The sequence below is a fragment of the Condylura cristata genome, unplaced genomic scaffold, assembly GCF_000260355.1.
Source record: "Condylura cristata isolate star-nosed mole 26May11 unplaced genomic scaffold, ConCri1.0 scaffold00016, whole genome shotgun sequence".
Classification (NCBI taxonomy): domain Eukaryota; kingdom Metazoa; phylum Chordata; class Mammalia; order Eulipotyphla; family Talpidae; genus Condylura; species Condylura cristata.
The window spans coordinates 4,244,727-4,262,546 of record NW_004567117.1 but is presented as its reverse complement, the minus strand read 5'-3'; the positions used below and the strand labels follow the sequence as shown (position 1 = coordinate 4,262,546).

Sequence of the window (17,820 nt, the reverse complement as noted above, 5' to 3'; positions counted from 1 at the left end):
TTTTTTTTTTTTTTTTTTTTTTAGTTTCTGCTTTATAGTGAAGCTTCTTACTCTTTCTTCTATCTTGAGTGTCAATCTTGCTGGATAAAAAAGGATTTTGTCCTGAAAATCTTTCTATAAGTACCTTCCTAGCCTTTCTTGCTTGTAATGTTTGTACTGAAAAAATAATGTTGTTCAGCATTCCTTTTTACCCCTTTTTCTTCTTGATTTTTTAATATCCTATCCTTGTCATTGGTTGTCAGTAGCTTTATTATAATGTGTCTTGGGTGTGTTTCTGTCTGGTATTATTTTGTTTGGAACTCTTTGGGCCTCTTGGATCACAACCTCTGCTTTGTTTCCTACTAATAGGTTGAGATAATTTTCAATAATTACATCTTTGAATAAGTTTTCTTTGCCTTTCTCTTCCTCTTCTTTTTCGGCGTCTCTATGATACAGAAAGTATTTCCCTTTAAGTTCATTGTTTTCATTTTTTAAATTTTTTTTCCCCTACAGTTTTCTATTTGTGTGTTCTCCAACAGGTGATTTAGAGTTACTCAATTATATTTTTTATTTGACATCAGTCATGTGCTTTTTTATTTTGATTGTAGTCCCTGTGGAATTCCCACCACCGGTGGAATCAAATAGAAAACCCAGAGTTATAGAAATTTATGGAAACTAACCTTTGACAAAGGAGCAAAGAAAAACAAACTTTATTTCATTCACACTATGTACAAATACCAACTCAAAATTGATTAAAGAACTAGACATAAGATCTGAAACCATAACATACACAGAAGAAAATAAAGGTGAAAAGTTCATGATATAGACCTCAGTAACATCTTTAAAGATAACTCATCCAAAGCAAGGATAGTGAAGGAAAGGATAAACAGCTGGAACTATCTCAAATTAAACAGCAAAAGAGACATTAACCAAAAAAAAAAAAAAAAAGGAAGAAGAAGAGACATCCCACTGATAAGGGACTGATCACAAAGATCTACAAACAAGCTGACAAAACTCAACAAAAACCAAGTGAACAACCCAGTCAAAAAATGGGCAGAAGAGCTGAAAAGACACTTCTCCAAAGAGGAAATCAGTTGTATTTTTTTAAACCAGCTATAATGTTTCTTAGCTCTGTTATTTCTCATTGTAGCTAACTAGTATTTTTTTATTCTATTGTGTTTGGGATCCCTTTGTGTTGTTGGAACTTCTTGAACAACTCTTTAGTCATGTTCTGCAATTCTTTTGACTGGAGCTCCTCTCAGGGCTTTTTGGTCTTTTGGTCCAGCATTTGTGTTGTGTTCTTATGTCTCATTATTTAAAATTTTTATGGATTGTAAAAAGATTTTCAAGCATCTGTGTTTGCACTTGTTGAAATAGTCTGAGGATTGGTACCAGCACTGCCAGGGTTGTAGGTATAAAAGAGGATCAGATCAGTAGAGCACCATAGGGTGCTCTCCAACAAGTTTAGGAAATTGAACTTTCAACCTTTCTGTGAGCACGAAATTTGTGTGGTAGGATCCATAGTGATATCCTCTACTAGGGCAACTCCTGTTTTTTTGTTTGTTTGTTTGTTTGTTTTAATTAATTTATTTATTTTTATTACAAAGTTTATTTTTACATCATTTTGCACATTTTTTTTTCCATCTCGATTGTAATCCCCACGGGTTTCCCATCACCAAATCACCCCTGTGCCACCACCATAGTTCCGTGCATTTCCCTCCCTTCCCCCACCCCCCCGTTTTTGATCCCATTCCCCACTCCGCCCCCACAGAATGTCTCTGGTATATGGTTGTTCATTATTTTTGTTATTTTCTCGCCTGGTCCATTATACTCCTGCTATGAGTGAAACCATCCGGTATTTTTCTTTCTCTTTCTGGCTTATCTCACTAAGCATGATCTTTTCCAGCTCCATCCAAGTTGCTGCAAAAGACATGTGTTTCTCTTTTTTGGTTGCTGAGTAATATTCCATTGTATATATGTACCACATCTTTCTAATCCAGTCATCTACTTTTGGGCATTTGGGCTGCTTCCATGTTTTTCCAATTGTAAATAAAGCAGCAATAAACATTGGGGTACAAGTATCTTTTTCAATCAGTGTTTTTGTGTCTTTTGGGTAGATACCTAGGAGTGGGATTGCTGGGTCGTAGGGAAGCTCCATGTTTAGCAGTTTGAGGAACTTCCAGACAGTTTTCCATAGTGGTTGTACTAGTTTGCATTCCCACCAGCAGTCCAGGAGAGTTCCTTTTTCTCCACATCCTCGCCAGCAACTCCTGTTGAGCAACTCCTGTTTTAATAACGGAAAGTCTTGCCTCTTTCACTTCTACTCTAGGTTATCTTTAAGGACCAGTTGGCAGTGCTGAGCACAGATTGTAGTTGATATGGGTCACATACTGGGGGTGATATCTTACAGCACAGTTGCTTATCCTGGGATATTTGCTTTTTCATTGACAGATGCTTGACATTTTGTTTGTTCAAGTGTTTTTTTTTTTAAGATTTATTTATTTATTCATACAGAACTGGGGTACAGGCCAGAAATGCAAATTACAGAAGCAAATAATTTTTGCCACTGCATTCATTCTTCAGCATCTCTAAGAAAATATTGACGTTTACTTTTTTTATTTTTATAAAGATTTATTTATTTATGCTTACAGAACATAAACAGGCCAGAGGTGTGGTGGGTGAGAGGATTCACCAGAGACAGAGTGGGGAAACAGAACAGACAGACTGACAAAGTACATAGTTAAGGGGAGCAGTGGGTGGGTCAGGAGAGGTCTGCCACGCCATGTGGGTCACCTCCCTGGCCTGGGATTGAATTTGTGCTGCAGTGGCTTCGGAGAGCCCACAATGCAGTGCTTTAACCTATTGTGCCACCAGGGAGAGTCCCTAAACATTTACTTTTTTAATCTTTGTGCCACATCACACCTAACAAAATTAAAACAATTTCTTCTTATAATCTAAAATTTTTTATTGAATTGTGTTTGAAAAGTGTTTTTATAATTGATTTAAAAAATTTATCCAAACAGGGTCCTTGTAGTGCATCTGTTGTATCCTTTATTTATTTTTAAAAATTTATTTATTTATGCATTCAGAACTGGGATACAGGACAGAAGTGCAGGGACTGTGAGAGGATTCAGTAGAGACAGAGTGGGGAGCACAATAGGCCGACTGATGAAGTACACTGCTGAGGGGAGCAGCAGGAAGGTCAGGAGAGATCTGCTGCGCCATGTGGATCACCTCCTGGGCCAGGATCGAACTCGTGCTGAAGTGGCTTTAGTTTCTTAGAGCTGCATTTACCCACTAGCCTCCAGGGAGGGCCTCCTTTATTTATTTTTTAAAGATTTGTTTATTTATGCATACAGGAACTGGGGAGCAGAACAGGCAGATCTACTGAAATACACTGCTGAGGGGAGCCGCAGGTGGTACAGGAGAGGTCTACCATGTGGGTCACCTCCTTGGCCGGTGATCAAGCTGTGCTGCAGTGGCTGCGATAGCTTCATAGTGCTGTGCTTTAACCCCTTGCACCACCAGGAAGGGCCCTGTTGTATCCTTTAGTCCTTCTTTAATCCATAGTCTCCCCTTTTTTTGTTCTCATATATTTGATATGTTAAAGGAGCAGTTATCAGTTGACCTATAGAATATCCCATATCCAAAATTTGGCTTTACTTCCTTGAAGTACCATTTTGCTTGTTCCTCTAGCCCTTTGTATTTATGGTAATTTGAAGCTAATTCTAAAAGTTTGATTAGAGTCAGGTTTAATATCTTTTGGCAAGAAGACTTAAGCAATAGTATATGAAATCTCACATGGCTTTCAATGTTTTATGGTGGTCAAGGAAAATTTCATTTTATCTTGAAATTAGAAATAATTTCCTTTGATAATGACATTGGATGAGGAAATCCAATCATACTATCTGTTCTGCTATGAATGGCATTCATAGGTTGTTAAAGTAACTGCTGTTTAACGGTTTTTAATTTGCAAAATCAGTGTTTAGTAAAATAATATTCATTGTACATAGGCAATAGGATGTAGCTACAAGTTTGTTGATGTAAAAGTAAGGAGTAGGGTGAAGAATTGCAATATTCATATCTGCAAATAAGGGAAGTAAGTGATATAGAATAAAATAAGATGAAAAGCTTAAGATTACAAAGGAAACAAGTTATAATTATTAGAAATAATAATAACAAGTATAATTATTAGAAATATGAGAGAGAGAAATGGAGTTAATATTAGCGGACTTAATCTTTGATGTAAGAAGATTAATAGATAATATCTAAGGATGTCTTCACTGCTACTTGTAAACCTCCCATTTATACTTACATTCTTACAGTAATAACTGCTAGTGAAATAGTAATAACTGCTTGTGAATAGGCTTTTAAAGTGTTGGAGAGTGGAGTGGGGTGGAGGAATGGAAAGGAATATTGCTTTTCACTTTTAAGTTTTCCTGGAAACCATGCACATTCATTAAGAAAGTAATAACTTTTTTCTTCTTAGTGTTAATATCTACCCCACAATGTGGCATGGAGTAAACTCTATTTCAACATATTCTTAGTATTCAAATATCTGACAAATATTTATATTTAGTAGTTGTATATCAGGAGGAGCATGACAGTAGTTAAATTTTGGCTTGCTGAAAAGAAATAATATCAAAAATCTATACAATTAAGGTATTTGAAGTGTTTGCCTTTTAATTGTTACTATTTGTTCCTCATTATTTGGTCTTTTTAAATTGTCATTTGCAGAACCACTTTCTTTGACATATTTATTATAATTAGTATTTAAATTTTGATGTAGTATCAGAATGCTGCAAAGTAACAAAGTATGTCAAGAAAATGATTATGGGAAGAGATAAGAGCTCCTAAAATAATGTCTGTAATCAACTAAAGAACAGTTCTCTTGACAAGATAAACCTCAGGATGATGGTTCGGTATATCACAGAAAAGCTTTACTAATTGAATTTAAACTTTGAGTGGTTATCCATTGTATTGTACAAAATGAATATGGACAGCTAAAAAAATTCCAAAAATGTCAACATGTTACTTTACCTGAACAGGGCATAATTTCTACGTATCTCTGGAAGAGCAGATTCCATAGGTCACCATGCTAAAAGAATACAGAATTTGAAGAGTAGTTAAGGCAGGAAATGAAGGGTCAAACTCAGCATTGCTTAAGAAGGGTATCTTGAGATGATCTCTTTGAATATAATCCTAATTCAAAAGAGAAGGTAGATGAAAACTTTATAATGAAACCATGACAAAATTTTATCATAGCAAGCATTTACTTCATTTGCTGCTTTGTGACTTAAGCAACAAACATTTATTTCACACAGTTCTGAAGACTAAGTCCAACATCAAGGCACTGACATACTCTGGCAAGGACTGCTGCCTGTTTCACAGGCAGCAGCGGTATTCTCACTGTGTCCTCACATACTGGAAAAGGAAAGAAAGTTCTCTGGGGTCTCTTCATGTAAGACTATGAATCCCATTCGTAAGAGCTCCATCCCAAGGACCTAACCACCTGCTCATGCACACACACATGTATGTATATGTAGTGAAATATTGATTATAAGCACTGAAGTTTCTTTAAAGTCTTTGTAGATGTTGAGTTTAGTCCTTCTAAAGACCTTTGGACTTGGATCTTTACCTTTCTATCTTATTACTAATTTTCATTCATTATAGAATCTGGCAGAAAAACCTGTTTATTTGTATAATGCAAGTGTTCTACAAATTTTATGCTTTTCAGTGCAACTTAAAGATTATTTATGAAATATAGTTACTATAAAGAACAGTGGATATGAAATCAGACTCAGTCATAATCTTTGGTATAATCCTAGACTGTGTAACACTGGACCAATCATATAACTCTCTGGGCCTGTTCCTTCTCTTATAAATAAAGTCTTATGAACTTGAACATTCATTCTGTGACTCTGCTACACAATCTAAATTATTAAAGTTCAGACATTGAAAGATTATGCAGAAAGCATGCATAGCCTTGTTATACTCAGCACTTGCCATATTCTTTAACAAAATGTGGAAAACTTCATTAAATAGTTTTTTCTTGAGATGATCGTTTCCTTCTACCTAAACTTATATTTGCAAAATATAAGTTTATAATTTGGTTTATCTTTTCAAATCTTTAATCTAGGGGAAAAGGAACACTCCACAATCAATCTAATAGATGCTAAACAAAAAGTAACACAACTAGCTTTTAAAAGTAGAACATTCACCCTCAAAGTTACAGAAATCCAAATGGTTCTATTTCAGTTATTACAGCTAGCAAAGAACCAACCCCAAAACATAGTGGCCTAAGCAAATAATCTTTTTAGCTCATGAATCTACATGTGGGACAGGGTTCTCTGAGGGCACCTTCTTTCTCTTCCATGTGATATCAGCTGATACAGGTCATTTTCTCCACTTTACCCTTTGTAGCAAATCTCTTGGAGAGGTTTTTTTTTTTTTTTTTAAAGATTTATTTATTTATGCATACAGAACTGGGGTACAGGCCAGAGATATGGAGGGTGAGAGGATTCACCAGAGACAGAGTGGGGAGCAGAACAGGCAGATAGACGAAATACACTGCTGAGAGGAGCAGCAGGCGGGTCAGGAGAGGTCTGTCACGCCATGTGGATCTCCTCCGGGGCAGGTGGGGATCGAACTCATGAGGAAGTGGCTTAAGCTTCTTAGTGCAGTGCCTTAACCCGCTGCGCCACCAGGGAGGGCCCTTGGAGAGTTTTTTTTTTATAGACATTATCTCGGGTTCTCCTCTGCCATTTTTTCCTTTTTAAAATTCTTTTAATAGTTCATTTTGAAATCATTTTAAATGTAGAGAATATTTTCCTGAAGTATAAACAGACTCCTGTGTCCCCTCATCCAGACTCCCCAGTTGATAACGTTTTGTCAAAATTTATTCCATTACTCAGTACCCCTTCCTTTATCCCTCTGTCTTCATACGTACATACACCCCATGATAAGTCATCTTTTTTTGAATGTTTAGAAAGCAGACTTTACAAATAATATTCCATCACTACTAAATACTACAGTCTGTATTTTCCAGCAACAGGGACTTTTCCCTATATCACTAGCATACAACTCTCCAGATCAGGAACCCAACACTGGTACAGCCACCCAGCCAACAAACCCCATTCTTATTTCCCCACCTGTCTCAGTAGTGTTTCTTGGTTCTTGCTCTTCTCTTGGTTCTTGCTGCTTCAGAATTCCATCTAGAAATAAATGATGTATTTTGTTGTCATTTTTCTTTAAACGCATCCAATCTGAAACAGTCACTTAGTCTTTCTCTTGATAGTTTTAATGAGTACAGATCTTATATATGATGACCCTCATCCTTAATGTCTCTGATGCTAACTTATGACCACACATACATCATGAATTATTAGTACCAACATCACTGAAATGCAGCTGTGCTGGATATCAGGTAATATATACATCACCTTTCCTGTCACCATATTGACTGGTCACAGTGGAATCTGCCAGATGTCACTATTCCACAATAAAGTCACTATTAACTCCATTGTAATTCACTGGTATTTTTCCAAGAATACATTAGTATGTTTATCATCAAACCTCTTCCCACCAGCATTGAGTCTCCCGACTGAAACAAACACCTATATGATGGTCGCCAAATGGTAATTTTCTATTTCTTTCATTCCTTCTGTATTTATTAGTTGACACTTTACTGAAAAGAAGAGACTTCCTTCCTTCTCCATTTGTTTAGTAACTTGTTTATAAGACTTCATCAATTTCCATTTTTATTCACAGAATGATAGTCCATCATTACTGTTATTACTTATTTTAATGTTAACATTGTTGATCTGGCCAGTGACAACCTGTGTTTTTTTGACATGTTTTACTATTTATTGAGCATTTCTGGCTAAATAAATAAAATATTCCAGGTTCATTTTATACTTTGCCTGATCCATCTCTGGAATCTGTCCTTTCTCCAAGGAGCTCTGATTCCTCTCAGTGAAGACAGATATCTAGAAAACAAGATCTGGGCACTCAGTGTGCTTGACACTTTTGGATTGTTGTCACTATTAGTACTTCTCAACAGAAAAAAATTTAGGAAATTATCTGCAAATAATGTTAAAAGTTACATAACTTTAATGTGTTGGTGTTTTGATTGCAGGGCAATAACAGTATCTTTTTTTTTTTAAGATTTATTTATTTATGCATAGGGAACTGGGGTTAGGTGCAGGGGCAGTGAGAGGATTCACCAGAGACAGAGCTGGGAGCAGAACAGGCAGATGGACAAAGTACACTCATGAGGGGAGCAGCGGGTAAGACAGGAGAGGTCTGCTGTGCTATGTGGTTTTCCTCCCTGGCCGGGGATTGAATTTCTGCTGAAGCAGCCACGGCCAGCTTCACAGTACTGTGCTTTAACCTGTTGCACCACCAGGGAGGGCCCATAACAGTATCTTCTTAATGAAATTATAGTCAGTAAGAAAAATAAGCTTTTTCTCTTTGTCCTTCTCCAGGTATGTGTAATCCTCGAAACTATAGTGACACACCTCCGACTTCAAAGAGTACAGTAGAGGAGCTTCATGAACCAATCCCATCTCTCTTTCGGGCACTCACAGAAGGAGATACCCAGTTGAACTGGAACATTGTTTCCTTTCCTGTTGCAGAAGAACTCTCACATCATGAGAATCTGGTTTCATTTTTAGAAACTGTGAACCAGCCACACCACCAAAATGTGTCTGTTCCCAGCAATAATGTTCATGCACCTTACTCTAGTGACAAAGGTAATTCCCAACAATGAATGTTTTTTTCTACCCGCTCACTTTCTAGGTAATCAGTAACACATATATTTAAGATTATCTTTTAGAGCAGTTGTTTGGCTTTGAGTTTGTAAGTTAAATAATGGACTTTAATATCCCCAGTCTCTGAGTAGGGAAGGAGACATGTCAAGCCTCTTGTGACAACTCCTCATACTCTTGGTGATAGAGGCCCTGTTATAAGGTAGATAACCCAGGCCTTATTTTGATTTGCATTAGGCTTTAATTGATTTTCATCACTTTTTACCTAATATTGTTAATTATCAAGTAACACGCAAAGTGTCCTGTGAAGGCAAGTTTTTATAATATCATTGGTACCACAAATGATGGCAAGCTTATCAGTTAACTTTAAGAGCAAGTTGGTATTTCAGAAATCTAATTACAAGGTATAAACAAACCTTAGTTAGTTCTCTGCAAATGGATATTAATACTCAGATGAGATAATGATTTGGACAACTTTGAAAAACATAGTAAAAGAATATTTAATAGTGAGGATAGGTCATACCTTAATTTGGAATTGGAAAAGGCATGTAACTTTAAAATCTGAGATATTTTCCAATAAAATTCTCCACATAGTTTTACTATGGAAGAATAAGGCAATTATGGAAATTGCTGTTATTTCTTAAAATTTGAGATAAATTATACATAAATATAATTTATAATTTTATTTGACTTTTTGTTTTGCCCTACATTAAAGCCTTGCCTATCTAAAGTAGTATGAACTCTGCATGTCAATACTGAAAACAAAACAACTTCTGTTAATGATAATCAGAGTAAAAATTCTTACTTTCTTTTAGGTTAAAGCTCTTTATAAGACAAATTCTAGATGATGAAAGGCATCAGAAATACACTGAATATGTCTGCATAACATGTTTTATACCATTTTCCCCATTATTAAATTGTAAATACTCAACATGAGTCATAAAATTTGCTCAAAGATTATGTAAATTCATGACATGACTGGTAGAAGACAAAAACCTGGAAAACAGCTAAAGTTTCTACTCTGTGACTCTTCCTTTGGGTGCCTCTTCCTCTAGGTGGGGCTATCCACTTGCTGCCCCTTCTCCCTGCATTTGCAGTTTGATTTGTTATCTGTTTTTTTAAAGGACTACCTTTTTTTTTCTTTTTTAAACTTGGCTCCTTGGACTTGCTAATTACTCTTTAGGTCTCTCATGGTTGGTCCACAGTAGATATTCAATAAATAGTTGAATAAATAAATGAAGTGGATTTGGCAGGTACCAGTTACAGACTTAGATGCTCCCCTATCCTGTTCAGTACCAACAGTACCAACCCTCTCATGTGCCTGCTCTGTGCTCCAGCCTCCCTGCTTCCGCCTTTACCCAGCTCCCATCTTGTAGACCCAGTGGTGGCTCTGCTCCTTCCTGGTACTAACCACTCCTGCAGCCAGGTCTCCCCTCCTTTGTGGCCCCCATGTCCACTGGACACATTTCCATGACTTTCCTGATTTTGCCTCCTTGTAGCTTTGCTTTTTAATCTTTTTCCTAATAATACAAGTCCAGTTTTTTCCCCTGTAAGCCTTCCCTTAATCCCTTATCAGCCCTTTAAATGCTCCTGTAATTTAGCTTTTAATCATATCCTCAATGGTTTTTTATTGTCTTTTATTTATTTCATATACTGTGTCTTTTCTAACTAGTTGTTATGTGAGGTTAACCACCAGAAGCACTAAAATTGAAACAATTAAAAGTGATCAGAGGCTAGAAATCCTATTAATTATAACAAAAAGAACTATTTTCTAATAGTGAATGTTTTGTTTCAAACTTTGTTAACCACTTTGTATCATTTGAATTACTTGTTTTATTTTATTATAAATTCTCAGTATAACTTTAGAATAGTATTTTTCAAACTTCTTTTACCTGGAGGATTCTCTCCTCATAGAAATAAAGTATAACTTTAAGGAGCACAGCGTTAAGCAGAACGAATGTTATTCAACCCAGTAAGCTAGCCTTTTCAGATTAAAGCCTAAAAATCTGATAGTTACTACGAAAGCACTTTGCTTTCTTGAGCTGGAGTGGGAGACTTTGACTTCCTTCTCATCATAATTGGTAAGTATGACCTTTCTTCCTGTTTCTAATCCATTGTCCTATGCATACTAGCAATTAGAGAACTAAGGTAAAGAATTGTTAATATTTAACTAGGAATTAAAGCATTTCCTTCTTGCTCTGAAATCTTAATTTTTTATTTTTTTAGAACACATGTGTACTGTGGTTTATTTTGATGACTGCATGTCCATACATCAGTGTAAAATATCCTGTGAGTCCATGGGGGCATCCAAATACCGATGGTTCCATAATGCCTGCTGTGAGTGCATTGGTCCAGAATGTATCGACTACGGTAGTAAGACAGTCAAATGTATGAACTGCATGTTTTGAAGAAGGAAATGAAGATGCAAATCAGAGCTGTCTAGTTAAAAGGAATGATATGGAAAGCTATTCATGAGGTCTACTGCTTAGAAGCGATGCCAACAGATTAAGAAGGTGGAAAGCATTTGGAGTGAGTTCTTTTGACAAACTTATGACAAATTTAGTAATGTATTAAATTATGATTATAACTGCTCTTATTGAATTTACTGCCTGCTAGCAATAAGCCTTAAAAACACGGACATCTTTGGTCATGTAAGATCTAAGTACGTGGAGAATTCCTGGAAAGGGCTGATATTTCTAACATAAAGTCTGATGTCATTTTCTTTTAGTGTTCTAAAAGCTTTGTTTTGATAATGTTAGGACATGTTAGTGTAATTTATGATTTCTTTATGTGCTGCTCCCAGGACACTGAGTTTTTACAATTATATGCCTTTTTTCACTGTGCCTTGTATTGTTTATCTATCCTATAATTAAGGTAGCTATTCAAATATATCATCCTAAGAACTCATGTAAGTCATTGAAAGCTTAATTTCAAACCTTTTATCTTGGTTTTATAAAGTAAATGCTTACTATATTTCACAACTTAAAATTTGCATAGTAGAATTCATCCTGTAGTACACATGCTGACAAAGTTTTAGGGAAAGTTTCTCTTTTTCTTCCAGCCCATTGCCAAAGTGCTGATGTAAGTACTGATGAAGAATTGTTACTGAGAATTTCAGGGCCTACCTGTGAGACTGGGTTAAGTACATTGCTATGGTACATAATTAGTAAGTTAAAGCATTTCTCTGAAGAACTCTAGGAATGGAAATTGACTGCCAAGTCACACTCCACTTAAAGCACCAGGGGAACAAGCTTGCTCCTTCTCTGGACATAGTGAAGCTGAAGATGAAGTTGTATGGGCTAGACAGGAGCAGGAGCTCGGTAGGCCCCAGCGCAGGCAGAGCCATGTTCTCCCATGGACTAATGACTAGAGGGGGTGAAGAAAAGGGCTTATCAGTATGAACAATGAAGGTTGAAAATGCTGCCAATTCCAGTGGGAAACAAACTTAAAACTACATTGTTTTGTTGTTTTGTATCAAGTGTTATTATCAAACAAGTTATTATTAATCAAGTATAATCATGTAGTAGAAGGCTAAAATTAGGAAACAAAAATATCTGTTCAAAATTATGTAAACTTTAAATATACCACAGATTATTTTGTCACCTTTTTATGTAATGTTCAATAAAAATAAACTTATGTACTATATGTTCTTCATAGTAATAAAATTCCAATCTTCAGTCATGAATCTAAAATATATTTATATTAGAAACTATAAGATTATTGATTTCTCTAGTGCATATTTGAGTTACAAGTAACATTTAGGAGTACTTAATATATAAATATTTTAGTATACAAAAATAATGATCTTAGATATCTTGTATTCATTATCTGAATAGTAGTTTGTTATAAGATCATATGTAATATTATGATTAACTACCATAAAATTTAAAACCTTATACTTTTTGTTCTTTCCAATAACTAATGAATGCTCAAAGTAATTTAGCCTTTTAAAAAGTTAAAATTTAGGTCATAGATATATTTTTTTAATAGGAAAACATTGAGATAATATTACTTTTACTTAGAATCCCTCTTTTAAAAGTGCCTTGGAAACATTTTAGCTGCCCTTTGTTCATTAATATCTATAAATTTTGAAGATTTTTTGAGCTTAAGAAAGGAAAGTTTTAAATAATGTCTTTCAGATTTTGAGGAACAACATTTTCCTAAATTAAAAGTCTAACATTTGGGAAATGAGTAGCCCCACTAAAATTTAGGCCTTCTTAGCTATCTAAACACAATTCACTTTTATATTTAAGCTCTGGTAAAGATTCTTTTAAAAATAAATTAAGTTGTCACCCTGATTATAACTATCTTTTAAAACACTAAATTTTAAACCAGTAGTTATTACAAAGCCATATGTAAAAGTTTCTTTCCTATACAAGGACATGTCCTTAGTAGCAGATTTTACCTTCCCCATAAAAAATTATTCTGAAACTGTACTCACAATAGTGCTGCCAAGTTAAATTATTCTAATAACATACATGTTATAAAAGAGAGGCCTTTCATTTAGACTATGCTTTCTAGTGTTTCAGAAACAAAGTGATTGAATACTTGAATAGTTACTTATAAACCAAACTAGCATCAGAAAGGAAAAAAACAAACTAAAACTTCTGAAAGATGATGTGATATAAATAAACCATATATTTAAATTCTTTATAGTGAAAATCCCTTTGAAGGTTTTTTAAAATCTTTTCTGCATTCCCAGGAGTCTATGTTTATTGTATTTTATGTGGCCTACAACATATATAATCATGTATATTATCCTTTGGTTGTCCTGATTAAAAAAATTTGTTTTAATAAAAAATTGAAATGAGTGTGTCATGTTTTCTTCAATTTTAGCATAGAACATGGAAATTATTTTGAAATTTCTGTCTTGTAACAACCAAACAAGCAAGTCCCTTATCTTCGAATGTCCCTACAGATTCTGTAGAAACGGGGTTCTTTAATAGTTTGCTCTCTGCTTTCTGTGTGCTTCGTGCCAATAAGGGTGATCTTGAAAATGGGATACTTAACCATTTTCCTTGCTCTGTGAGACTTATGATGATATGGGACTTAGTCTCACAAGACCTATCTGATGGTTAGGAGTTACAGGAATATTAAGGTAAAAATAATATCCCCAACTCGTGTACTTCTACCTATGTTCATAGCAACTTTATCATAATAGTCAAGTAATGCCCAGTAACAGGTGACTGGGTAAACTGTGGAAAATATTCTCAATGGAGTACTATTCAGCTATTAAATATGATGAAAAGCTACCTTTTAGTCCAAAGTGGATGGATTTTGAGGTGATTCTGTTAAGTGAATATATCATGATACTCATCCATATAACATAAATAGCCCCCCTCCCAAAAAAAGCTAACAAAGTATAGCAAGAATAATTCTTACTTTGAAAAATATTCTGGTTACAAAAGAGGATGCAGAGAGTAGAATAATTGCACAGGAACTTTGGTGGAGTGTGAATAAGTCATGTACACAATACAGAGACAAGAAGTTGTACTCCAAAAATTATATAGTTATGTAAACTACTGAAAAAAAAAAAGACTATGAGAAAGTAAACACATATAACACATACAAGATAATCTTAGCAAATGGAAAGTTCCATAAAATTGATACACTTGACAATATGGTAGAGAGTAACTAGGCTGTAGCACAGCTTTTCAAATGAAAGGTATAAAAAAACAAAAAAACTTGGAGGGGAAGAATTTGAAGCCAAGACTTAAAAGTTAAGACTAAGTCATTGAAATGGAATTATATTTCAGTTTGGGAATGATGAGTATTTTTATGTTATTAAATTCTTTCCAGCTAAAAAGAAATTCCCAGCTCTTCCATGGTGATTCACACAGACTGGCATTATAATTGAGAGCCATAGGCTGTACACTCATGGTAGATTATGTCACAGAATCTACCTTGTGACGGCCAATGTAGATATGGGGGAACTCTTAAGAGGACAGGGTGCCAGCTTAGCGACTTCAGGAAATGATAAGCATCAAAGGGGAGGGAGAGTTAGGCCCAAGGGAAGAGAGTATATTTAAATGAAGAGAGCTGTTCTTTTGCTGTGGCAGTTAGTCATGTGGAGCTTTAAGGCAGAGATCTGGAGATGCGGAGTTGGGAGGGACTATCCCTAAACTTGAGATGTGAGCACAGCAGAGTGGCTGTTCCACACCCAAAACCTTTTAAGTTCATTATGCCAGGCTAACCTGCCCTTACCTGCAGTTGTTGGCAGTGATGGCTCTTAGACCTTTTAGATAGTCCTAAATAAAAAAATACATTCTTTTGGTAGCCCTTAATTTTGAAGTCTATGTTTGAAGGCTGGGTCAGAACAATTCCAAGGTCTAGTTTTTGAGATGAGAATTCTCAGTACAGAAGAAAAGAAAAAAAGATTTCTGCCCTCCCACAGTCATGCTGTGATTCACAGGATGTTGCTTGGAATAGTACAGAGCCCCCACCAATAAGGAAGACACGCCCCCATTTGATTGAAGGCAGCTACTGAAGTTAGACATGGTGACCCCAGAAAAAGCTTTACAACAAACATGATAGCAGTTCCTGCTCTCTGATTTACCTGCTACACGCTGTAACCAGAGTAAAGGTTCCAAAACATGTGAAACCCATGTGCAGCTAATTACTGTCTGGACCCCAGTTCAACTTATGAGAGCAAATAACAAGGCCGTTTGCTCCTTAGCCTCAGAGGGTTAGAATTACCCTGTAAGAAGTAGGAGTAACACAGGACAACCTGCCTTTTGTTTTACAGAAGCCTCACCTGCTTGTGAGATTAAGCTACTGGGGGGGGGGGGGGGGGGGTGAGAATTAAAGCCTTTGGAGCTATGTGGCCAGTAGTTGCCCCCTTCCTAACTTTCAACTCATGAATAAGTGTTACAGACCACCCCAACTCTACAGTGTGGCCCTTTTGCACTCTAGGAAAGGAATTTACCAGAGAGAACTAGGTGTAGTTGACCAAGCAATATTTTATTAGAATAGACTCATATGGCCCTCCCTGGTGGCACAGCGGGTTAAAGCACTACACTGAGAAGATAAAGCAACTTCGGCATGAGTTCGATCCCCACTTGCCCTGGAGGTGACCACATGGCGCTGCAGACCTCTCCTGACCCACGTGCTTCTCCCCTCAGCAGTGTACTTCATTGATCTGCCTGTTCTGCTCCCTGGTCTGTCTCTGGTGAATCCTCTCACCCTCCACATCTCTGGCCTGTACCCCAGTTCTGTATGTACAAATAAATAAATCTTTAAAAAAAAAAAAAAACCCCAACCCCGAAAGTGACCACGTGGTGAGGCAGACCTCTCTTGACCCGCCTGCTGCTCCCCTCAGCAGTGTACTTGTCAGTCGACCTGTTCTGCTTCCCTCTCTGTCTCTGGTGAATCCTCTCACCGCCTCTGCACCTCTGGCTTGTACCCAAGTTCTGTATGTATAAATAAATAAATAAATCTTTCTTATTTAATAATATAATAGGTTATCTTTACATCATTTTTGTGCATTTTTCCATCTCAGTTGTAATCCCTGGGGGCTTCCCATCACCAAATCACCCATGTGCCATCACCATAGTCCAGTACATTTCCCTCCCCCACTGTGTTTGATCTCATTCCCCATTCCACCCCCCATAAAATGTCTTTGGTATATAGCTGTTCATTATTTAAATAAGTAAATCTTTAAAAAAAAAGACTAGTATATGAGAGAAAAGGTGCTAGAACGGAGCATTTAGCCTGATTCCCCACAGGGAGTTAGGAGATATTTAAAAGGCAGGTGTATGAGGCAGGAAGAGCAGGCTCATAGCTTATTCTGACTTGGGCTAAGCTGGGGCCTGCGCAGTTGGGTTACATTCCAACTGTCATGTGGGCGCTCAGCCTTCTCCTTCCAGGAAATTATGGAAAAAAATCATTAGTCAGAATCTAACACTTTTTGTCTGTCGTGTCTCAGGGTGAGGGTGGTGGTTGAATTGCTTGGATAGGACTAGCCAGTCTGATTTAGCCCACATGTTTGAAACAGGACCTGGGGCATTTCTTAGCCCACTGGCTTAAAAGTTCAGTTACCCAGGCTGACTGACTAGCAGTCTAGTCCTCATTTCCCAAAGCCTTCCAAATGTGCCTCTAGGATCATAGGAGAGACAAGAGAGATGACAGAGCCTCCCTTGTGACAATCAGAGGATGGGGAGGAGGGTTCAGAGTCAGATTATTTTTGAAGTAAACTAAATAATGAGATGTGAGGATTTGCATCTCCAGGTTTGTGAAATGGCATTTTTATTCCCCAGCCTCATCAACTCACAATGTCAGCTCTGTCCCATGCCACCCTCTGTTCCTCACTCCCCTCATTGATGGCTTTCTCTCCCTAAAACACTCCAAGTTCTTTTTTTTTTAATTATTTATGCATACAAGAGTGGAGTGCAGGCCAGAGGTATGGAAGTGAGAGGATTCACCAGAGATAGTGTGGGGAACAGAACAGGCAGATCAGCTGAAACTGACTGCTGAGGATGTAGCAGACCAGACAGGAGAGGTCTGTTGTGCCATGTGGGTCAGCTCCCTGGCCAAGTATCGAATTCGTGCTGCGTGCTGCAGTGGCTGTGGATAGCTTCATAGTGCTTAGACTTAACCCCTTGTACCACCAGGGAGGCCCCCAAATTCTCTCCACTCTTGGAGTTTTGCTTGAGTTGTCTCCTCTACTGCATCTGCTTTTCATACAGATTTTGGTGTTAACTCAGATCTTCATCACTCCACCCCAGTAACCCAATACCTTGTATTACTTTTTGAACAGCAGGTAACTCTTCAAAAGTATTTATTGTTACTTGTTTAGCATCTGTTCTCTCTACCAACATGTGAAACCCATGGAGGGAGTCTCACTTCATTTGTTTAGCAATGTTTATCAACTGCCTAAAGCACAGTTCGAGCACCCAAAATGTCTAATATGTGGCAGGTATGAACTGGTTTATGGATGAGCTGTTGCTGAGTTACCATCTACAGTGGTTAAAAACTAAGCCCATTCCGGGTCCTCCCTGGTGTCGCAGCAGGTTAAAGCACAGCACTAAGAAGCTAAAGCCACTTCAGCATGAATTCAACCTCCGCCCCAGAGGTG

General features: G+C 36.9%; 1 protein-coding gene across 2 annotated transcripts in view; it reads left to right on the top strand.

Moving 5' to 3' along the window:
- TWSG1 (twisted gastrulation BMP signaling modulator 1) overlaps positions 1 to 13,558 on the top strand; it is a 64,178-nt gene extending 50,620 nt beyond the window's left edge. For both annotated transcript variants that reach the window (XM_004683742.2, XM_012725967.1), the window contains exons 4-5: positions 8,466 to 8,732; positions 10,974 to 13,558. In XM_004683742.2, the coding sequence (XP_004683799.1) occupies positions 8,466 to 8,732; positions 10,974 to 11,155 (449 nt within the window). In that variant the 3' untranslated portion in view covers positions 11,156 to 13,558. The remainder of the gene's footprint in view (positions 1 to 8,465; positions 8,733 to 10,973) is intronic.
- Positions 13,559 to 17,820: the final 4,262 nt, after the last annotated feature.